General features: G+C 41.8%; 1 protein-coding gene across 1 annotated transcript in view; it reads right to left on the bottom strand.

Moving 5' to 3' along the window:
- LOC132416987 (zinc finger protein 665-like) overlaps positions 1-23,159 on the bottom strand; it is a 49,237-nt gene extending 26,078 nt beyond the window's left edge. The window contains exons 1-6 of the mRNA XM_069540202.1: positions 23,144-23,159; positions 21,546-21,663; positions 20,596-20,654; positions 20,410-20,460; positions 13,766-13,892; positions 5,731-7,651 (exon numbers count right to left, since the gene is read on the bottom strand). Of these exons, the coding sequence (XP_069396303.1) occupies positions 6,153-7,651; positions 13,766-13,892; positions 20,410-20,424 (1,641 nt within the window). The 5' untranslated portion in view covers positions 20,425-20,460; positions 20,596-20,654; positions 21,546-21,663; positions 23,144-23,159 and the 3' untranslated portion in view covers positions 5,731-6,152. The remainder of the gene's footprint in view (positions 1-5,730; positions 7,652-13,765; positions 13,893-20,409; positions 20,461-20,595; positions 20,655-21,545; positions 21,664-23,143) is intronic.
- Positions 23,160-24,998: the final 1,839 nt, after the last annotated feature.

Below are 24,998 nucleotides of genomic sequence, written 5' to 3' on the forward strand. Positions count from 1 at the left end.
TATGAACGTTCAGGTGCCTGTATCTTTTCAAATTAGAGTTTTCTTTTTTCCTAGTAACGGACCCAGGAGTGGAGTGGCTGAGTCATATGGCAGTTCGACTTTCAGGTTTTGAGGAATCTCATCTCGTCAATCATATATATTTTTCAAAGATACTGTTTTGTCCAATTTATATATTTAATTTGTATTTCTCCCTTTATGTCAGTGAAATGCTTGGAGGTTGCATAAATCAAGGGGTAGTTTTCAAATTTGCATCACATGAAAATGTACACAGAGGAATGACACATGCAATTACACATATACATATTCTTTTTCACATTCTTTTCCATTATGGATTATTACAGGATATTGAATATAGTTTTCTGTGCTATATAGTAGGACCTTGTTGTTTATCCATTTTATACATTACTTTGCATCTGCTAATCCCAAACTCCTAATCCAACCCTCCGCTACCTGCCCCCCTCCACCTGGGCAAACCACAAGTCTGTTCTCTATACCCGTGACTCTGTTTTTTAGGTACGTTCATTTCTGTCGTATTTTAGATTCCGCACATCATCAATGCTATACAAGATGTCTTCATGAAAAAAATCTTTTCAAATCTCTTGGGTATATTTTCAAAAGTAGAATTGCTGGGTGTGATATCCTGATGTTTAAGAAATAATGACTTCCTCATTCAAATGAGAAACACACAACTTCCATGAACAAACAACTGGGCAAAATTGGTCTTAAGACTTGGCCTTGATGCAAGAGGGCTGAGAAATTAGGGGAACACATGGCTATGTGTAAAAAGGTATTAAAAGAGTGCAGAGGGCTTCCCTGGTGGCGCAGTGGCTGAGAGTCCGCCTGCCGATGCAGGGGACATGGGTTCGTGCCCCGATCCGGGAAGATCCCACATGCCGCGGAGCGGCTGGGCCCGTGAGCCATGGCCGCTGAGCCTGCGCGTCTGGAGCCTGTGTTCCGAAACGGGAGAGGCCACAACAGTGAGAGGCCCGCGTACCGCAAACAAAACAAAACAAAACAAAAAAAACTCAACAATAAGAGTGCAGAAAGTCATTATACTGAAACGATCTCTATTATACATAAAAAACAAAGTGTAAAATCTTATATATAGCATCTATTGATATTTTGTTGTAAAAAAAAATACACCTGAAAATTAGATGAAAGTTACCTTACTGAATAAATATACTTCAGAATGAAGATTGTAATGGGTATACTTGCAGTGTATATATTTGTAATATATATATTTCATGTGATTTTATGAATTAAAACAGGAGACCTATGATACATTTAGAATAAAGCAATAGCAAAATGTAATGGCAGCAGTTAAATGGCAAATCACATACACACATACTATTTTGATTAAATTTCCTCTCAACATAACTGTTCTCTCAATTTCAAAGAATAAAACTAATTTCCTTTCAACATAGATGTACACGACTGCTATCACCATCCAATGGAGACAGTGACCAACTTTTCCTGTGCATTATATCTACCTGATAATCAGTCCCTAGTAACCTGTCACGCTCCTGCCATGAAAAGCCCAGTCCCTTAATGTCCTGCCTGCTTTACTCATGGTCAATTGGTAGAGGATTCTGTCCTATAACCCACACTGGCCTATCCACAGAAGGGCTCCCTGAACGTAATAAGCACGATGAGTCATGTCATAATTGTACATTATTCCCTGCCCCTCCCTGCCACTAATTCACACACTACTGAATTTGATCATTCAGGGTCTTCGTTTTTCCAGGGAACATGGATGTGAAGGAACCATGCCTAACGAAGTTGGCCCCTTTATGTTACTGCTTCCTTCCCAGAAACAATCATCGAAGGCCTGTAATGAAGGCATAAGATCAACAGACTTTAACCTTCAGATTGAAAGACATAAATAGTAATTAAGCCTTTTCAAGAAAACTCAAATAATTGTTCATACACTGAAGATAATGGGCCATTTCCACATATCTCCTTCCTCTTCTCATACACAAGTTTTAACATGCTGTGATTTGTAATTATTCTTAAGTATGTCATAACTCAGGTTAATCTCAGACAACTAAAGGATTATTTAGTCCTAGTATGCATTCTCTGAGGTGTGGTCTATTGAAGAATTGCTCAAAATATTCACCAAATTCATTATATTTGTGAGGATTCTCACAAATACAAGTTCTTTGGGGACCCCTGAGGACGGACTGTTTCTTAAAAGGGTTTTCATGTTTAGTATACCTGTATACTTTGACCTGTAAGAATTCTCTTATTATACCAAACATGTGGATGCCTGATGAAACACTTTACAATATTCATTACACTTGAATGCTTCTTTTCCAACGTTAACGCTACGTTCCAGTTTTTTTTGTTTTAATAAATTTATTTATTTACTTTTGGCTGCGTTGGGTTTTAGTTGCTGTGCGTGGGCTCTCTAGTTGCGGCGAGCAGGGGCTACTCTTCGTTGCGGTGCGCAGGCTTCTCACTGCGGTGGCTTCCCTTGTTGTGGAGCACGGGGCTCTAGGTGCGCAGGCTTCAGTAGTTGTGGCACGTGGGCTCTAGAGCACAGGTTCAGTAGTTGTGGCGCACGGGCTTAGTTGCTCCACAGCATGTGGGATCTCCCCGGACCAGGGCTCGAACCCGTATCTCCCGCATTGGCAGGCAGATTCTTAACCACTGCGCCACCAGGGAAGACCTGTTCCACAGTTTTGATCTTCAGGTTCAAGCATTAGCAAACATATTGCTCTGTGTGGATTCTCACAAAGATGTATATTCTGAAGTCTACTGCACGTTGAGTCTTGGATAAGATGCTCATGTGGATACGTGGTTTCAAACATCTTGGGTGCCTTTCTAAAAGCGGCATCTCTGGGTCTGATATTGTGATTTATAAGAAATATGGGGCTTCCGTGATGGCGCAGTGGTTAAGAATCCACCTGCCAATGCAGGGGACACGAATTCGAGCCCTGGTCCGGGAAGATCCCACATGCCGTGGAGCAACTAAGCCCGTGCGCCACAACTACTGAGCCTGCGCTCTAGAGCCCATGAACCACAACTATTGAGTCTGCGAGACACAACTACTGGGCCAGCATGCCACAACTACTGAAGCCTGCGCACCCAGAGCCCGTGCTCTGCAACGAGAAGCCACAAGAAGCCGCGCACCGCAACAGAGAGTAGCCCCCAGTCACCGAAACTAGAGATAGCCCAAACGCAGCAACAAAGACTCAGCTCAGCCAAAAAATAATAATATTTCTGAACTACAAGCCTTTGGTATATCTCTCACTTTCAGGTAGGATGACATGAATTGAAAACATCTCAAAATGGATTCTTCTGGGGTAATTCCCTGTTGCTCCAGTGGTTAAGACTCGGCGCTTTCACTGCCATGGGCCCAGGGTTCGACCCCTGGTCTGGGAACTAAAATCCCGCAAGCCACGCAGCATGGCCAGAAAAAACAAAGGATTCTTTTATTTCTTATCATGATACCAGAATCAGAATTATATTAAAACTGAAGGATTATTTCACTGTGTTTAGAATCAGAGCAGCAAGGAAATATATCTGTGAGTTAGAAAACACTACGGGCCTAATAATTTTTGCCCAACACTTGGAACACTGGGCAGACTGGCCAGGTGTTACGCGGAATATTACACTATCAGGAAAATGAACAAAGTCCATAGATACAATCTGGCCCTAACACCTTTTCCCTTTACCTATCTCTGTTCTTGAGATAGAAATATGAAATTTGAAAATTCACATTTCATATTAAAATCATGGTGGATATTGAACACAAATTAATATATTGGGAAAAGATGTCTCAAATTAATATTTCTATGAAAAGGAGACAAAATCTAAAATTGCAAAGGATTTTACGTCATAATGATCATTCTCCTTAGTCATCCAGCAGCCAGGTTGCTAGAAAAACACTGAAGACTAAGTGGTCATGGAGGAAGAAGGGAGAGGACCCATCACATCCAACACAGCACCCTCTGGACTTCCTGTTAGGTGAGAATGATAAACCTATTTCTTTCAGTTACTGTTTTCCAGGCAATCTATCACAAATAGAAACTGTCCGACCTGAGAAATAGGATTGTTATTTAGTGATGGGGACAGAATGGAGTATTTGAGAAAGAATCTTGAATTTAAAATGTTGTGGCTTAAGAAAACTTCATGAAGACATCCCTTCACTCATGAGCTAGAACTGTTTAGCATGTGTTGCGGAAAACTCATGTGTGAACAAATTATGGTGTGAGAATTTATGACAAATATTCAGAACATTAGGCTGTAAAGTACAGGACAGTTAAATTTCAGTCCACAAATATGATCACATGTTTATTTGACCATCTGACCTACTGATCTATGATCCTATCTATCACACTAACCGTCTTTGCACTCATAAAGTACATTCACTCATTCTGTCAATGGGGAATGAGTCCAATCACTGAATATGTAGGAAGAAATACAATAACCTGCCTTCAGGAGCTTATACTGTATAAGGGAATGTCAGCAATTATTAAATAAGATATGACTGTGTTAGGTACGATGAAGAGGTATATATATTAATACAATGATAGACTGAGATGGTGGCCTAATTTAAACGATGTGTTCAGGAAATGCTCAAATGAAAAGAAGATGACTAAACAAAAGCATTGATTAATTAAGAGTGTGTCATGCAAAGCCACATGAAGACCATGAGGATGAGGATGAAAGTGATATTTGGAATTCAGGAAAGGAAAGAAAACGAATTGTGACCTGAAGCACCCAAAAGAGCCCAGTGCTCTGGGTCCATTTACAACTCTGGACAGAAAAAGAAGAGAATAAATCTGTTTACTTAAGGCACTCTGTGGTAATTTCGTACAGCATAAATAGGAAATTTAATTACATGGTGTATGTAGAAAAACAAAAGAACCTACAAACATTTCTGGAAAAAGAATAATTTACAAGGTATCAGGACACAAGTAGAACATGCAAAAATCGATCACAATTCTATATACTAGAAACTTACAAATGAAACTGACATTTAAAATGTAATATCATATTGGTGAAAGCTCAAGAAAGTAAAAGAAAAATGTGTAAACTAAGAAAATAAGGGGTCAAGGAAAAGGAAGAGTCTCTGCTACACTGCAGTGATGTTCATTAGCAACTTGTAGTTGTTTGAGGGAATTGGCAACTGGAAACAAAGTTTTGCAGAAACATTCTCACCACACAAAGTGTGCACTATCCTTGCACTTCCGCTGAAGTTATGTTGCAGTTCTAGAAAATGGTTACGTCCGAATCACAAACACATCACAGAGACTGGCTGTCACCTTCTCCCCCAAACACTGTTACAAAATGCTAAGCAGGTAGTCCTGGCACCAGGAAGCAATCAGAGGAGTGTTTTGCTGTTTGAGACTAAGAGGCAGAGTCTATGAGAAGTGTGGAAAGTGCTCCCACCTCAAACAGGGATTTCTCTGGGACAGACAATAGTACAGTGGCAAAGATGCAAACGTAGGAGGAATAATTTCATAACAATCCAGCACAAATTATCTGATGCCTGGTGAGCTGTTAGCCCCAAGGAAAGGTTTTCCCATTCATAACATCTGTGAGGTAATCTCCGGAACGAATTACTTGGTGAATAAATTCCTTTTCTAAAGACCTGGCCACAATAATTACATTTATCTGGTTTCTTTCCAGAATAAGTATTCTAATAAAGCCGAAAACGTGGACACCTACTAAATGCCTTGACACTTCACTACACTCTTAAACTCTCTCAAGATCATGGATTACCTGATGTTCAGTTAGGCTTAAAAGCACACTGAAGAATTTGCCACACTCATTACATTGGCAAGGTATCGCTCCAGTATGAATTCTTGGGCAGGTTATAAGGTATGAATTTTGACTAAACACATGTAGACAGTCATTATACTTGCAAGGTTTCTTTCCATTATAGATTACCTGGCGGTAAGAGAGGCTGCACACACAAAAACTTTACAACACTCATGATACTTGTACAGTTTCTCCCCACTGTGATTTTGCCAAAGAATTGTAAGGTGTGAATTTTCACATTTTAATTTTTTTTTCAAGTTTGAATTTTGAAGACCTTTCCACATACATTTATATGGTTTTTCTTAAGTATGGATTTTCTGATGTGTAGCAAAGGTTGAGACCTGAGTAAAGGCTTTTCCACACCCAATACATTTGCAAGGTTTCTATCCATTATGTAGTCTGTGATGAATTCGAAGACGTTGTTTGTAACGAAAGACTTTGCCACACTCATTACATTTGTAAGGTTTCTCCCCAGTATGAATTCTCTGATGACACACAAGGTTTGAATTTTTACTAAACACTTTGCCACACTCACTACATTTGTAAGGTTTCTCTCCAGTATGAATTCTCTGATGAACTGCAAGGTTTCCTTTTCGATTAAAGAGCTTGCCACACTGATTACATCTGTAAGGTTTCTCACCATTATGAATTCCCTGATGACGTGCAAGGTTTGAATTTTGACTAAAGACTCTGCCACACTCATTACATTTGTAAGGTTTTTCTCCAGTGTGAACGTGCTGATGCCTCGTAAGGGTTGGCTTCTCACGAAAGAACTTCCCACACTCATTACATCTGTAAGGTTTCACTGCAGTGTGAATTTGTTGATGCCTTGTAAAGGTTCTCTTATCCCGAAAAAACTTGCCACACTCATTACATTTGTGAGGTTTCTCTCCAGTATGAGTTACCAGATGACTTGTAAGGTGTGTTTTTTGACTAAAGACACTGCCACACTCACCACATCTGTAAGGTTCCTCTCCAGTATGAGTTCTCTGATGAACTGCAAGGACTGCTTTCTGATTAAAGACTCTGCCACATACATCACATTTACATTGTTTAGCTTCTCTGTGGATTATCATATGTCTCCTGAGGCCTGAGGCGGAATAAATGGTCTTCCCACACACATGACATCTATAAGGCATCTCTCCAGTATGAATTCTCTGATGACTTGTAAGATGTGAATTTTGACTAAACCTCTTGCCACACTCCTTACATTTATAAGGTTTCTCTCCAGTATGAACCCTCTTATGACTTACAAGGTGTGAATTTCGACTAAAGACCTTGTCACACACATCACATTTACGCAATTTCTCTCCTGTGTGGATTCTCTGATATCTACTGAGGTTTGAGCCTTTAGGAGAGGTTTTGCCATACTTATTACATTTGTAAGCACTTGCCCTGTGTGCTTTCTGGTCTTCTGTCAGTATTGAAAGATGCATAAAATCACTCCCATGTATATTAGAAATTGTCGATTGGCCAGTAGGAGAAATCTCTTGAGATGGTGAAAATGAGGTACTATTGTTGATGCTCTTAACAGCTTGATGAAATTCATAGATTTTCTGTTTACTTTTAAACATACGCAGTTCATCCGAAAAGCTTAATGCCAGCCTATTTGCAATCGGCTTCTTTCCTGAATCCCTTCTACCATGTCGAACTCTTCTATAAGTGACATCTTCATTAGGGGATGTAGGAATATATTTGTAATTTCTTTCATCATCTCTCCACTGACAACCAAGGTCATGCATATTCTCCTGTATTTCCTGCAGGTAAAAATGCTTGATTTCACAGCTTCCATGGCTTCCCAACATCACTGTTGGGAATATTTCTCCTATGTCAGTGTTTGATTTTAGTTGTAATTTCTTGATCACGTGTATATGAGAGAGATCTACAAGATAAAAAGGACCATAGGTATACTATTCATTACACTGCATGAACAAATGTTTCATGGTGAATATGTGATGTTACACCAAAAGTAATACTTTTACCAAACACAGTTATGAAACTTCTCAACCATGATGTTAAAGATTTTTAGGAACACTAAAGAATAGGATTCTTTACTAAAGAAACAGTGATTACACGTAATTCAACTTAAGTTTAGGGCAGCCTACCTGCAAACACACTGTGACAAAATATTCAGTTGGAACAACTTGTATTAGCTCTCAAAAAAAAGTTTTTCCACCATAACCACAAAGCATATACAAATTAAGACTCAACATACAAGTACCAGTAGTTTTGAAAGGAAAACTCAAAGGAGATGCAACAAGAAGTGAGCTGTGTAACTAATACTGTTATTCAGCAATCCCTCCTTCAAATGGTTTCTGAGTCATCACGGCTGCACATATTAATTTAAGTCGTATCCTGAGAAAGCTGTTCAGTGGATGAAAGGGGATCATTTTTACAGTGTGAGTAATGAGAAAGGTGGAGTGATGGCTGAAGAAATGCTGTGGAAACTGGGGAGATCAGGAGAACAACTTAAATATGGGAGCAAATGACAGTGCTTCTGTCAGCATCAAGGGACCATGTAAAGACCAGGACTGATAAAGGCCTCAGTGAAGCACAGGGAATGATAAACATGGGGTATCACTCCTTGTGACTGCATATATGTGTGAATAAAACCGTACGAGACAACTAAAAATAAGGAGGTTAAAAGAAAAGAAAAATTGGCTTAGCAAGTAACACAATACTGTTCAATTTTTAACTGTGGAAGTTATCCTATGGGTATGCGGCCAAAATGAAAGAGATTTAAAAAGAGAGCGAATAGAATATTTTAGATATAAAGCAGTTGTACATCTATTACATTATTTGCTATGTAGGATATCAAATTCAATATTCCCTGAGTCCCATTTCCATGCATATTTTCACAAAGAACAGATATAATATTCCATGAGATGTGCAAGACTGTTCTTAGCTGAAACCTGAAGGAAAAACTAGAATAAGGCCATCAAAAGGAAATGGGGGACTTCTCAGCTAGGGCACTGGTTAAGAATCCGCCTGCCAATGCAGAGGACATGGGTTCAATCCCTGGTCTGGGAAGATGCCACACGCCGCGGAGAAACTAAGCCCATGCACCACAACTATTGAGCCCGTGCTCTAGAGCCTGTGAGCCACAACTACTGAGCCCACGTGCCACAACTACTGAAGCCCACTCACCTAGAGCCTGTGCTCCACAACAAGAGAAGCCACCACGATGAGAAGCCCGCACACCACAACAAAGAGTAGTCCCTGTTCACTACAACTAGAGAAAGCCCACGCGCAACAACGAAGACCCAACAGAGTCATAAATCAATTGATTAATTACTTAATTTTAAAAAAGTAAACTAAAACTAACACCACACTGAAAGGATTATATAAAATAACATAAGGTGATATATTCTTGAAATGTAAGGTGGTTCAAGATATGTAAACTTTTGGTGTAAAACAGTACATTAACAGAATGAAACAAAAAATAAAATGACCATCTCAACTGATGCAGTAAAAACCATATAACACAAGTCTACGGGCTTTCATGATAAAAAACACTCAATAAACAAGGAATTTAAAAAGCTACCACAGCACAGTGAAGGACATATATTAACTGCCGACAGCTAACATCAGGCTCACTGGTCAAAGACTGAAAGCATTCTTTCTAAATCAGAAACTGGAAGAGGATACCTGCTCTATTTCTAAAAGCTTATTCCTGGAAATCCTAGCAGGAACAAATAGGCATAAAAAGACACAGAAGTATTAAAATAGAAAAACGAAACAAAGTCATGTGTTTAAAAGCAACATGATGTAATATGTAGAAAACCATGAAGATCCTGCTAAAAATCTGCTAGAAATAATGAATGAACTCAGAAAAATTACAAGATATTAAATGAACACACAAAAATCAATTGTGTTTCTATATATTAACAATGAAAAATCAAGAAAGAAATTGAGAAAACAATTCAATTTACAATAACATCAGAAAATAAAACAAGGGGACTTCCCTGGTGGCGCAGTGGTTAAGACTCCACGCTCCCAATGCAGGTGGCCCAGGTTCGATTCCTCATCAGGGAACTAGATCCCACATGCATGCCGCAACTAAGGAGCCTGCCTGCCACAACTAAGGAGCCGGCGACCAGCAACTAAGACCTGGTGCAACCAAATAAAAAAAAATTATTTAAATAAGTAAATAAATAAAATAAAACTAAACACTTAGGCATAACCTTACAAAAGGACAGAAAGATGTGTACACCGTAAACTAAAAACATGACTAAAAATATTAGAAAAGACACAAATTGATGCAAGGATATCCTAAATTCATGTATTTGAAGTCAATATTGTCAAGATGTCAATATTACCCACAGTGATCAACAGATTCAACCCACTCCCTAGTAAAATCCCAATAGCATTTCTTGAAGAAATAGATAAATACACCCTACAGATTCATTTGGAATCTCAAAAGATGCTGAACAGCAAAATAAGCTTGAAAAGAACACAGTCATAGGTCTCACATGTCTTTACTTCAAAACTTACTCCAAACCTACACTAATCACAACACTGTGGTACAGAGATAAAGACAGAGAGACTGGTGGAATAGTACAGAGACGTCAAAAAAAATCTCTTGTACATGGTTAAATGATGTTGTACAAGGTGGTCAAGACAACTCAACGGGGGAAGGGCAGTCTATCAAAAAAAAGATGTGGAGAAAACCAGTTATCCAAATACAGAACAGTTAAGTTGGACCATTAACTTATATGATATACAAAACTAATGAAAGACCTAAACCAAAGACCAAAATGTATAAAACTGCTAGAAGTAAACATACAGGAAAAGCTTTCTGACATTGCATTCACCAATGATTTATCAGACATAACACAAAAATCACAGGTGACAAAGTAAAAGCAGCAATTTGAACCACCTCAAAGTTATAAACTACTGTGCATTAGAGCACACTCAGTAGAGTCAAAAGTAATCTACTGTATGGGAGAAAATATTTACAAATGATCTACGCCGTAGCAGAATATCAAGACTATATAAAGAATTCTATAAAGAACTAATCACCAATTCTACCATAAGGGGGCTGGCTCTTCCCCAATCAACCAACCACACATGGAAAATAGGAAACAAAACCACTAAGAGCAACATCAAATACACAGACCTGATGATTAAAGAAATAAAATCAAGACCATTTATTATGCATAGAAAAGTACCAAATGAAAGTAGCAGTGCCGTAAACAAAACAAATGATGGTTCATCATTGAAGGTATCACTCCACTTCATAAGCTGTCTCAATTTTTTTTTTTTGACCACGGCGTGGCTTGTGGGATCTTAGTTCCCCGACCAGGGATTGAACCCGCGCCTTCGGCAGTGAAAGTCCTAACCACTGGACCACCAGGGAATTCCCAAGCTCTCTCATTAAGACGCTGCAAAATTAAGGGTGGATGTAGAACAAACAGTGGGCACACAGGTGACAAAAAATATGGCATCAACAACAGTTTAGTCAATAGCCTAACTTGAGGATGCGAACTTGGACAATGTTATCTCTAGGAGAAATTCCTATACCATTTCTTGAGGATCAAAGGGGATGATCAGTAGTATATGTAAACAACATTGTCACAGTGCTATTGAGACATGCTTTGATAACATTCCTCAAAACCAGAAAAAGAACTGGAAAGACTTATCAATCAGGGTCTTTATTTTGCATCCTAGAACATGCTCACCCCGCTACTAACTACTTTACAGTGGTGATTTTCTACGTAGCAGGAAATATTGCAACAATGAGGGAAAGTATTTGCCATCAAGAATTTAATGCTGGGACTTCCCTGGTGGCACAGTGGTTAAGAATCCGCCTGCCAGTGCAGGGTACACAGGTTCGAGCCCTGGTCCGGGAAGATCCCACATGCTGCAGAGCAACGAAGCCCGTGTGCCACAACTACTGAGGCTGCGCTCTAGAGCCTGTGAGCTACAGCTGCTGAAGCCTGCACACCTAGAGCCCGTGCTCCACAAGAGAAGCCACCGCAATGAGAAGCCCGTGCACTGCAACAAAGAGTAGCCCCCGCTCGCCGCAACTAGAGAAAGCCCGCGCACAGCAACGAAGATCCAACGCAGCCAAAAATAAACAAATAAAATAAATAAATTTAGTTTTAAAAAAGAATTTAATGTTACACAGTAAACCCATTCCACAGTGTCCAGCAGAAGTTGTCCATTAACTGCAGGTACATTATCACAGCAAAGAAATGGGATAAAATTTCAGACCCTGGGAGTATGTATTTCAAAATAAGTTTCACAGGCAAAATCATGCAAATGTGGGAGAATATGAAATCAGAAAGAATATATATTTCCCTACAAGGTAGAGGAAAAAACACGAGATATGGGGTTCAGATATTATGAGTCCTTGACATGGAATCATGAGCTTGACCCACAGATTCCAAGCTAGTCAGAAAGATTCATATGTTCTCCCCAGGAGGGACTAGGGATTAAAAAGAGGATCTCTCTGTCCACCGTCTTTACAGTTTTCCTAAGTAACAGTTACAGAAGACCTAATGCACCTCTCTATTACACACATCCGTGATATGTGTGGCCAAGTCAGAACAGAAGAAATGGCTGAGGGATCTAAACAAGCAGACAGGGCTTGAGACAGCTCCATGCAGGTTCTGAGGTGCCAGAGCTGAGAACTGAGCATTGAAGGGAATCAAGTCCAAAAGGAGAGCTGAGGGAGCAATAGACCCTTCTTTAAAACAACCCTCTTTGTGACTCTCAAAATCAAAGAATAACAAGTCCACAGAAGCCAAATGGCCAAGTGATGTAGACCACGATAAAGACTTTGCCTTTGTTGCTGATGGAGCTCCTGCACCACTGGAGGATGACATGATACATTTTACATGTTGAGAGACAGTGATAACTCAGGGAGAAGAAAAATTTCCTCTCAAACTTGACAACAAATAAACTCCTGTTTTCCCAAAGTACTCTCCATCTGCGTAGACTTTCCCAAACACTACTAATGCTGTGGCTTCCTCTCTGCCCTTCTGAGATCTGATCTGTGCTCAAATTTCGATTCATTCCCACCCATTTGGTTTTTTGCTATTTTCATGTCACTCTTCACAGTCCAGAGTGCTTCCTCTTGCTCAAATATGCAAATAACACTCACATCAAAAATAGAAATTCCTGCCTATTGAAAGAAATGTCAACTGCTGTGGCTTTTCCAGAATTCCAGCTCTCTGTTCACATGAGAGTGAGGACATTACAGATGGGTCTGGAAAAATGTTTCACAAATTCAGCCACTGCCTGCCTCCTTCTCAATGCAGAGGGAACAATGTAACATACAGATATCCAGCTCTCTACCAAGAAGTACTGAATCAAAAGCACAGGGGTAGAGCACAGGGAATGAAATATTTTAAAAGTTTCCGGTTGGGCATTAGACGTACTCAAGCACTGGAAAAACTCCTGGCATATCATGAAGTGGCTAGATCATCTGAAGAAAGGGCATGTTTAAACTCCTGATGCTAGGATTTCCTTGGGACTTCCCTGGTGGCGCAGTGGTTAAAAATCCGCTTGTCAATGCAGGGGACACGGGTTCGAGCCCTGGTCTTGGAAGATCCCACATGCCACGGAGCAACTAAGCCCATGCGCCCCAACTACTGAGCCTGCGCTCTAGAGCCCGTGAGCCACAACTACTGAGCCCGTGTGCCACAACTACTGAAGCCCACGCACCTAGAGCCCAAGCTCTGCAACAAGAGAAGCCACCACAACAAGAAGCCCGCGCACCACAACGAAGAGAAGCCCCTGCTCACTGCAACTAGAGAAAGCCCGCGGGCAGCAACCAAGACCCAACGAAACCATAAATAAATAAATAAATAAAATTGAAAAAATAAAATAAAAAAAAACAACCCCAAAACTCCTGATGCTACATCACAAAACTTTTCTTGCCCGGTCAACATGACTTTGAGTTCAGTTAAGGAAGGCAGGCGATCCCCAAAGGCAAACAATGGTAAATGCAAAACTACCTTCCCAACTTTTGGAGTGAAGTTATCCTCACCTACAGAGATCAGGTTCCTGTAGGTCTCCACCATCACGTCCCTGTACAAGGCCCTCTGAGCAGGATCCAGGCATTCCCACTCTTCTGGAGAGAATTCGATGACCACATCCTTGAAGGTCAACCGTGCCTTAAATAAAAAAAAACATTTCGCCAAGGGCCATGAGCAGAGTTCTTATTTGCATATAAAATGAGTAGAGGTGAAAAGATCAATTAGGTTGAAGTATGTATTCTTTTTTTTAAAACATCTTTATTGGAGTATAATTGCTTTACAATGGTGTGTTAGTTTCTGCTTTATAACAAAGTGAACCAGCTATACATACACATATATCCCCATATCTCTTCCCTCTTGCATCTCCCACCCGCCCTATCCCACCCCTCTAGGTGGTCACAAAGCACCAAGCTGATCTCCCTGTGCTATGCAAAAGTATGTATTCTGAAAGTCATTTAAAGGTATTTGGAGCTACTCGTGTGTCTAATTTTAATTTCTTATGCTTTGTCATAGAGAGTACGATATCCTTCAAATAGATATAGATTTATCATTTTTGTAGGAAATACATGAAATAGATACAAATAAAAATTCAATGCCGGGTTGTCTATATGGAAGTGTTAGATATTATGTTCTACACACTGAGGGATAATTAAACCTGGAGGAGCTTGAGTGGTGTCTTCAGAGACGACAGAGTCCACAGTGGGTTTAAGGAAAGCTCAAAACCTCCTATCATGATGATAACAGCAGCAAAGACGAACACTGTTTGAACACTTGCTACGTGGTATGCATTACTCTAAATGTTTTACTTGTATTAACTTGTTATCAACAACACAGCTCATTAAAGACCTGTTCTGATACTGCAGAGGAGAAAATTGTGTCAGACACTGAGAAACTCAACTCAGGTCAAGAATCTAAGGAATCACACAGCAAGCAGCCGAACTCCGAAGGCTGGACTTTGGAAATGAAGTTTAAAATCAAACAGTTAAGTAACACATACAGCATTAAAAGTACATTGCCAGAATCTCAGGGCTTTCCCAACACCCCTCAAATGCCACCCCACCCTCCTCTGCCCTTGGGATCCTTTAGAAGGAAAAGGAAAAAGAGATGGAAGGAGAGCCCGTTTTCCTGGAGGGAGCCTTGCCCTAAGCCTCCTCATCTGACTGTAGCTTACCACAGGTCACTGCCCTTCCACGGAAGGGATGAGCACCCAGGGTGTGTGAACGGGATGGAAAATGCCAGTCTGTCTGGCAAAGGGAGGGAGACACGGGCGGGCAGACAGGAGCTGCCTAAGAAACACGCAGTGGCTCACGTGGGACCACAGCGTCCCCTGGTGGAGCTGCTGGTGGCCAACGGTCTGGAGGGGCCTATGTCGGACCAAAGGGGCTTGGGGGCCCCGTCAGTGAGGCAGGGGCATGCTGGGAAAGGCAGTGCCAGCCCCACCAGGCTGTGTGAGGGGCAGTGAGGATGACTCCACACCAAGCACCAGGGCCCACTGCTGCCCAGCGCTCACATCAGCATGAATCTGTCTATGGGAAGAGCTCAGGGTGGTGTGTTCAAGATTCTGGGCTAGGCTGCCTGGGTTCGAGTCTCAGCCGCACCACATCCCAGCTGTGTGGCCCTGGGCAAGTCTCTTAACCTCTCTCTGAACCTCAGACTCCTCCACTGTAAAATGAGGGTAATAACTAGGATCCACTTCGTGCATGGGAATTAAACACATTAATATTCTTAAAGCCCTCAGAACAATGCTGTGTTCATACTAAGTGCTACTGAGAGGAGAAGGAGGAAGTTAAATAAACAAAATGCTCTTGGAAGCTTAAAAAAAAAAAAAGTACATTGCCAGACAGTTCCCTGAGAAAACGTGAATGAAGTTCAAGGTGAACAACATGGAACGGCCTAAAAGGCCATTACACATGTGTGCACGCACATATGCACACAAAATACTAGTAATTGTATTACTATTTAAACCATTAACATAATAGTATAGAAAATATTCAAGGCCATGGAATATATTAAAAATATAATTTCTACTGCAAACAGGTAAAATACATAGTTTCAGAATCATGATGACTTTTATCTAAAGTATGGAATTGTACATCCATGAATGTATGCACACACATGTCAACACTATATCAAGTGAATGAAAGGAGTATTATCTGAACTAATTTTCAGACAATTTTTTCATCATCATTTTTATTCATGTGCATTTCAGGATCTTCCAGACAATGAAAATGTTATCGATCGTACTCAACTGCATTTGTCCACATAATTCCATAATGGGCTACTAAAAAATAACAGTAGAGACATGAAAAAATAGAAGAATACTTTAATTCCAACCTCAATATAATAACTATATTAAAAACTATGATTTTGTCCATTTAGCCTTAGATAGGTATTAGCAAAGGCAAAAGAGTTTCTTTTTTTTCCACTAATAACTTTGACTCAAAATTGGAAAAGTTATTACTATTATACATTATTTGCACAGATTAATAATAAAATTATCATGATAGTAAAATTTAAAACTTATTGGACAACTAAAAATGACAGGGCTTCCCTGGTGGCGCAGTGGTTGAGAGTCCGTCTGCTGATGTAGGGGACACGGGTTCGTGTCCCGGTCTGAGAAGATCCCACATACCGCGGAGCGGCTGGGCCTGTGAGCCATTGCCGCTGAGCCTGCGTGTCCGGAGCCTGTGCTCCGCAACAGGAGAGGCCACAACAGTGAGAGGCCCGCATACCGCAAAAAAAAAAAAAAAAGGAAAAAAAATATTGTTATTAAGCAAGAATATTCCACCAAACATCATGATCAGAAGGAAACACTTGATTAATTCCTGCTGAAGTTACAGTGGAGTGAAGCGGGCTGGCCAGGGCTCCTGCGTTTCACCACTGTACAGTGTGCCTGAGCAGGGACCACTAGCAGAAGTAACAGGAGGAAAACAGAGAGCAAGAGACACACAGAGAGTGTGTCAGAGCTGCAACTGTGAACATTCACAAATCTAAGGACATGGAAAGGCGAAAAGTGAAAGGATGGAAAAAGATATTCAATCCTAAAGGGAGCAGGGGTGACTGCACAATATCAGGCAAAATAAACTAAGGAAAAAACTAACACAAGAGACAAAATACATTATGAAATGAGAAAAGGGTAAATCTACCAAGAAGCTATAACGATTACAAGTATGTATACACCTAACATCAGAGCTCCCCCCAAAATGAAGAAGCTGTTAACAGAAATAAAATTGGAAATAGATAACAGCACAATATTAGTACCAGATTTCAATACCTGAGTTTTACCAATGCATGGAAACCAAAAGATCAATGAGGAAACAGAGCCCTTGAACAACACTGTAGAACAACTGTACCTAACAAACATGTTCAGAACACTCCACCCAACAGCAGCAAACACATCCTTCTCAAGCACATGTGAAACGTTCTCCATGACAGACCACATGCTAGACAATAAAACAAATCTTAACAAATTTATGAAGATTCAGATCATAAAAAGTATCTTCTTTAACCACAGTGAAATGATACCAGAAATAAAGATCAGAATGAAAACAGCAAAATGCTCCAAAAGTGGAAATTAAACAGCTCATTCTTAAAGAAGCAATGGGTCAAAGAAGAAATGACAAGGAAATTTTTTAAATATCTGAATGAAAATAAAAACAATATGCCAAAATCTATAACAGGTAGTCAAAGATGTATTAAACGGGAAGTCCACACTGCTAAATCAAACAACAACAAAGGAGAAAGATGCATACTCTGCACTACTGTTCAAGAAACTATTGAACACGTTAGCTAGAGTTATTGAAAAACGAAAAAAAATTCAAAGTTATCCAAACTGAAAAAGAAGTAAAATTATCTTTTTTTTGTAAGGACAAGGTTTTCTATATCGAAAGCAAAAAGATTCCAAGAGAAAACTACTACCTCAAAAAACAACTTTAAAAAAGTTGCAGCATAAAAAGTCAGCACATGAAAATCAGCTGCATATACAATGAACAATGTCAACAGAAAATCAGAGAACAATCCTATAGAATCCTTAGGAAAAGATCAGCCAACTAGGTGCAAGGCTTGTACACTGAAAAGTACTAAATGTTCTAAAAAAAAGTGCATAGAGATACATGGAAACACCCTGTACTCATGGATTGGGAACTTCATATATATATATATATATATATATATATATATATATTTTGTGGTACGTGGGCCTCCCACCGCTGCGGCCTCTCCCGCCACGGAGCACAGGCTCCAGACGCGCAGGCCCAGCGGCCATGGCCCACGGGCCCAGCCGCTCCGCGGCATGCGGGACCCTCCCGGACCGGGGCACGAACCCGCGCCCCCTGCACCAGCAGGCGGACCCTCAATCACTGCGCCACCAGGGAAGCCCTGGGAACTTCATATTTTTAAAATGACCAAATTAGGGAATTCCCTGGCAGTCCAGTGGTTAGGACTCCGAGCTTCCACTGCAGGGGTCACAGGTTCAATCACTGGTTGGGGAACTAAGATCCTGCAAGCCCTGTGAAGCAGCCAAAAAAAAAAAAAAAGAAAAAGAAAAAAAAAGAACAAAATGACCAAATTACCCAAAGTGTTCTACAGATTCAACGGAATTCCTATATAAAATTTCAAAGGCAATTTTTACAGTAATAGAAAAAAATCATGCTAAAATTCATAGGGAATGTCAAGAGGCAGCGAACAGCCAAAATACTCTTGAAAAAGAAGAGGAAGGCAGTCATTTTTAGATTTTAAAACCTATTACAAGTAATCAACATGATGTGGTACTGGCATAAACACAGATACATAAACCAATGGAACAGATTAGAAAACTCAAATAATCCTTGGAATATATGTAAAATGCATAGACAAGGGTGCCAAGACTACACAAAAGGTAGGATAGTCTCAATAAGAAATGGTGCTGAGAAGATACATACCTACTAGCAAAAGAATGAAGCTGGAACCTTACCTACATTAAAGGTAAAAACTTCTGTCTCAAAGGATACAATCCACAGGTAAAGTCAGCCTCTGAGGAATGGAGGTGATGAAGGTGATTTAAAGAATGTCCCACTGTCAGAGATTTAGGTTGATTTCATGGTTTAAATTCAAGGATGGAAGAAAACACCCTCTGTCACTGATGTAAGGTTCTGAACTTTCCATTCCATTCCCATTCATTAAGATTAAGTCAGTGACTTGCTCCTTCAGCTTCAACTGAGTCTCTGAGTAAGTCAGAACAAATTTCCCCTTAATATATCTTCGCTAGAATCCACCTTGGCTGAGAGACTCGTGCACACACAGGAGAGGACCCTGGGATAAACCAAATACAGACTCGGAGCCAGGCAAAGCAAGATGACTGTCCAGAGGAAACCCAGAAGAAATGCCCTATATAAGTGATTCAAACTACCACAAAGGTATGACTCTTTCTCTGAGCCTGCCCGTGTGTGTCTATTCAGACGTACTCTTTTGCCTCCTAATAAACACTTTACTTGCTTCACTACTTTCCGTCTGTCGCAATTCGTTTCTATGAACGAATTCGGGCCAGAGGCCTCGTCAATGGCCACTGGCCCTCGTGGTCTAGGAGCTAGGATTCAGCACTCTCACTGCCACGACCTGACTTCAACCTCCACCTGGGAGCTGAGATTCTGCTTCAAGCCTCTGTAGGCCGAGGCCACCAGAGATCAGCTTTTCAACATATCCCTATCTAAATGATGTCTATTGTCTCTTTCAGGCAATTGGATAAGTGAAATCAGGTAACTCTGCTGCCAATATAATGTCCTAAAACACAAATCTGATCAGACCACTGTTTTTTTTTTTGGAACAACAGGGTTTATTTCGTGCTCAGGTTAAATTTTGGCTGCAATATTCACATTTTCTTCATTCTGGAACCCAAAAGGGTAGAGCAGTCCTTATCTAGGACACCCTACTCATATCACAGAAGGATCCATGGTAGAACCACACGATGGTTCCTAAAGTTTCGGCTTAGAAAGGACGTGGGTCACTTTGGTCACATTTTATTGGCTTAAGCAAGTCCTCTGACCGTGCCTGATGCCCACAGAGAATTAGAAGTATAATTCTCCCATAGGATGGGGAGACAAATAATTGAGACCCATGACATAGTGTGCTAATGCTATGTTTGAGATTTTTGCATTTATGTTTAGGGGTGAGATCGGCCAGCCCATAATCCTCCTTCCTCAAAGTGTCCTTGTTGTGCTCGCTTCTGCAGCACATATACTAAAACTGGAAAGTGTCCTTGTGATCAGACCACTCTTGACTTTGATCCCTTTATTAGCTTTTCATTGTTTGGTTAAATAAATTTCTTAGCCATGAAAAAAAAAACTTCCCCCTTATCGTTCTGCTTTCCAGATTTTACCAGGTATTGTGCATATTAATACCTGACTTGCATGTGCAGCTTCTCTATCCTGGTTGACAGAAAGCAGACAGTGCATCCAGATGGGGCCTCTCAACAATCCCTGCTGCCCAGGAGCACTGACACCCCATCTCCAATCCATGGGTGTGAAATCTGAGTGGAGACGACAGAGACTGAGGGAAGGACCCAGGTGACTGTGATGTACAACTGTCAGGCAGGATACTTCAGAGTCAGGGAAGATTAATGAGTCCAAAGAAGGGCATTTCACAAGGACAGACTGTGAATCAATTGAAAATATGATTTTACCTGAGAAAGAGTCATTCCTGACTCCTCTGCTTTCCCCTTCCTCCTCTTCCTCTTAGCAGAACACAGGAAAAGGAGAAAACAAAATATTAGACTAACTGGTAAAACTAGGATTTGACTGTTAATATAAAAGATCATTGACAACTTTACCAAGTATCCACCAAAAGTCTAAAATTATTTGTTACGTACCAAAGAGCTTTTCCAGTACAAAAGATAAAGAGGAGAAAGCAGGCAGGCCTCCAAGAAATCTGAAACACATTTTAAAAAGAAACAATTTGTGAGTATTTTCACCTAATAATTGTGGTGTCAAAGTTTTAAAAATTTGACAATATATCATGTTTAGAAAAGAATGACTTTACATGATTATAGAAGACCACCAAAGCTTGTTACAGAAATTAATGATTATTTATAGGGAAGTAGAAACTGAATGAAAATTTATTCCACGCTACAAAAAGAATTATATGTAAAGAGATGAAAAAGAAAAGAAAACCCATCACAAAAAAAAAAACACTTTTAATGTTCCTTTTAAAAGGTACCATGGGGCTTCCCTGGTGGCACAGTGGTTGAGAGTCCGTCTGCCGATGCAGGGGACGCGGGTTCATGCCCTGGTCTGGGAAGATCCCGCGCGGTGAGAGGCCCGCGTACCACAAAAAAAAAAAAAAAAAAAAGGTACCATGTAGGGGCTTCCCCGGTGGCGCAGTGCTTAAGAATCCGCCTGCCAATGCAGGGGACACAGGTTCAAGCCCTGGTCCAGGAAGATGCCACATGCTCTGGAGCAACTAAGCTCGTGCGCCACAACTACTGAGCCTGTGCTCTAGAACCCGCGAGCCACAACTACTGAAGCCCACACGCCTAGAGCCTGTGCTCCACAACAAGAGAAGCCACCACAATGAGAAGCCCGCGCACCGCAACGAAGAGTAGCCCCCGCTCCCTGCAACTAGAGAAAGCCTGCGCACAGCAACGAAGACCCAACACGGCCAAAAATAAATTAGATACAACATTAAAGAAATAAAAAATGTTTTAAAAATATACAAAAAATAAAAGGTAGCATGTAGTGACAGATTCAATCATTTCTTGCCCCACGTGTCCTCTCCCTACTCCTCTGCCCCATGTCAGGAAAAGAGAAGTGGGTAACTCACAACTTAGTGAAGCAAATCACTGCCCCCTGGCTAAACAGGGTTTGCAAATGGAAGTTATCTTCTGATACAAATAATTACAAAATGCACATGACAGGAGTTCTGCAATTCTCATCCTCATCTGTATAATTAAAGAAAAATTAATTACATTGTAAAATAACAAATCATATATCACGACTTAATCATCCACATCCAAACAACTCACCATCCATCTGCAGCCAGCTCCCACCACCTACCTGCACTACAGTGTTTCCATTTCATGAGGTTTATGTCTTCCTATTTTTTTATTTGTCTCTGTCTCTCTTCTTGTTCCCCTCTGCTCTGCTGCTGTTCCTGCCCTCCTATTTCCTCCCTCACACCTGTCCTGCCCAACTCTGCAACCTGTTCCCCCTCCTGATGCTCTTTCTCCCCAACCCTTCTGATTACCCTAAATCTCTATGTATTTCTGCCTCTTTCTTCCCCGACCTGCTCCCTCTCTGCCCTTCGGGTGACACCCTTTCTGTCCCTGTTACACGCCCTTCCTCCTCCCTATCTGGCATCTCAGATGGCTGCGCTTCCTTCCTGCTCTCTCTCTCTCTCTTCCTCTTCTCTTCTAGTCACACTTTGTCCTCTTTCTCTCCCAGCACCACGTTGCTCTGTAGCCCAAGTTTCCAACTCTTTCATCCTCTCGCCCACTCTGTGTGAAGTGCCTCTCCTTTGTTACCCCCGTCCCGCCGCTGACCCAGGGCCCTGTGTTGCTCTCCCATCCCTGGAGATCCGACTTTTTAAAAATTTACTTCTTTATTTTATTCACCTATTTCAGTGCTTTATCGCTTTCATTTCCCTGTCTTTTTACAAGTCCTCAGCCACCCCCTGTATTCCCATCGATTCTCCCTCATTCTTTTCTCGTTCTCAGTTTTTTATTCCTGTTCGTCTCTGTCTCTGCTTCTCCTGATCCCCCTCGTCCACGTATTTACAGAGATGGTGACTGAATAAGACGCCCGCGTATCAAAAGAGGAAATTTTCCAGCGAGATGGACTTGGGACGGAAGAACACTGGGTGTCACACGCCTGTCCCAGGTCACTCCCCGCCCCCCACGCCGGGAGAGAGGAAGGGCTGACTACGATGGGGAAGCCGGGAGAGCAAAAAGACCGGCCTGAGGAGACGCGAGGACAGAGGGGCGGGGAAGAAGGGGGTTCCGGAGAGGGGCCGGTTCTGAAGAATCCCAGGACCGGGGAGAGGACGCGGCCTGTCCGGGAGCGGGGCGGCAGGCGCTGCCCTCCAGGGGCCGAGAGGGCGAGGCTGCGGGGCGCGAGTCCACCTCGCGGAAGGGGACGTTACATGGGTGTGTGGGGGGAGCTACTAAAGCGTTTTAAGCAGGAAAATGTAGTGAAAGGCGGTGTGTACGTGGACCGAAGGCAGAAAAGCCAAGGGCAGGGACCAGTCGCGTAGCGAATTCAAACCCAAATGAAAGATACCCGACCCGTAACGGCGACGTCTGGATTTACAGGGGTAGGAGGGCCGGGCGCTGGGATTTTAGGTCCACAGTCACTCGCAACACCCTGAGGTTTGAGTAAAGGGAGCCGGGCAGCACAAATTTACACTTCAAAGGAGACACTTACCCCCGACAGCTCGACCTTCACTCCGAGCTCCCCACTTCCGGTTCCGTAAGAAACTGAGCGGAGTTAGAGGCAGGGCTTCCGGGGGCGGGGCCTGAGCGGAGCGCTAGCGGCGAGGGGCGGGGCGAGGAGGGACCCAGTTCTGTGAACGGAGTACGGGGTGTCGGGGAAGAGTTGGTGCTTCTCCGTAACTTGGAGTAAAAGCTTACAGTTCTGTGGGCTACTTAGGTGGGAAGCTAATGTTTCCTCCTAACAAGCTGAAACGGTTTCAATAAAAACCTTTTTTTGCCAGCAGGTTGCTCGCATGTCGTGGTCGTGAGGCTCAAGCAATTCAGTGGTTGGAAACGTGGGTCTCCAATGGGTTGCTGCGGGGCAGTGGTTGGATCCCAGAAAATTTCCTGCAGTTAGAACTAATTTAAGCAGTTTAAGGAAACAAGAGCTAGACTGGCCTCTGTATTACACACTAGAATGAGAAATGAAAAAACACTCCCAGTGTAGAATGGGCCATTTCACAGTGACACCTTACAGAATAGATTTTCCTTTCTATTCTTCATTCAGCCAGGACTACAAACTCAACACTTTCTTGGTTCCAGACACTCAGAGACGAAACCTAGCATCTGAGGATGGAAGACTAAGGCATATGATAATTTCTGTCACTAATCATTGCTTTTAAAAATGCAATACAGGACTTCCCTGGTGGCGCAGTGGTTGGGAGTCCGCCTGCCGATGCAGGGTACACGGGTTCGTGCCCCGGTCCGGAAAGATCCCACATGCCGCGGAGCGGCTGGGCCCGTGAGCCATGGCCGCTGAGCCTGCGCGTCTGGAGCCTGTGCTCCGCAAAGGGAGAGGCCACAACAGTGAGAGGCCCGCGTACCGCGAAAAAACAAACAAAAAAAACGCAATACATTTTTTTAAATTGTTATAAATTGCCTTGTTCTTTTTGCTAAAGTGTTTTGCCTTTATTTAAAATCACATTCCGCTCCCCCCTCCCCCAGTTTTGATACGTATTTGACTTACATCACTGTGTGAGTTTAAGTTGTACAGCATGATGTTCTGACTTACATAGATTGAAATAATTACCGAAATAAGTCTAGTAAGCATCTATTATCTCATTCTCAGGATAAAGAACAAACTCCATTCACATACTCTGTCCCTAACATCTTTTCCCTTTACTTTTCTCTGTTCTTTAGGTGGAAATATGAAATTCAAAAATTCACATTTCTTATTAAAACTATGATGGCCACTTAAAAAGTAGGTAATATTTAGAAAAACATGTGAGACTAACGTTTCGCTGAAAACGAGACAAAATCTGAAAATGAAAAGGGTTTTGTTCTCAATCGTCACCCTTCTTGGTCATCCAGCAGCCATGTTGCTACAAGCAAAGTAAAGACTAAGTGCTCATGGAGATAGAAGGGGCAAAGGACCCATCACATCACAAACTTCGCCCCCTGGACTTCCTCTTATGTGAGAATGATAAACCTCCAACTTCTTTCAGTCACCATTCTCCAGGTGTTCCTGATAAACAGGATTATTATTTTCTGATGGGTACAGAATGAAGCCTTTCAGAAAGAATCTTGAATTCAAAATTTTGTGGCTTAGGACTTCTCTGGTGTCGCAGTGGTTAAGAATCCACCTGCCAATGCAGGGGACATGGGTTCGAGTCCAGGAAGATCCCACATGCGGCAGAGCAACTAAGCTCGTGCGCCACAACTACTGAGCCTGGGCTCTAGAGCCTGCGAGCCACAACTACTAAGCCCCTGTGCTGCAACTACTGAGCCCGCGCGCCTAGAGCCCGTGCTCTGCAACAAGAGAAGCCACCGCAATGAGGAGCCCATGTACCACAACGAAGAGCAGCCCA

This window comes from Delphinus delphis, chromosome 20, assembly GCF_949987515.2.
Source record: "Delphinus delphis chromosome 20, mDelDel1.2, whole genome shotgun sequence".
NCBI classification, from domain to species: domain Eukaryota; kingdom Metazoa; phylum Chordata; class Mammalia; order Artiodactyla; family Delphinidae; genus Delphinus; species Delphinus delphis.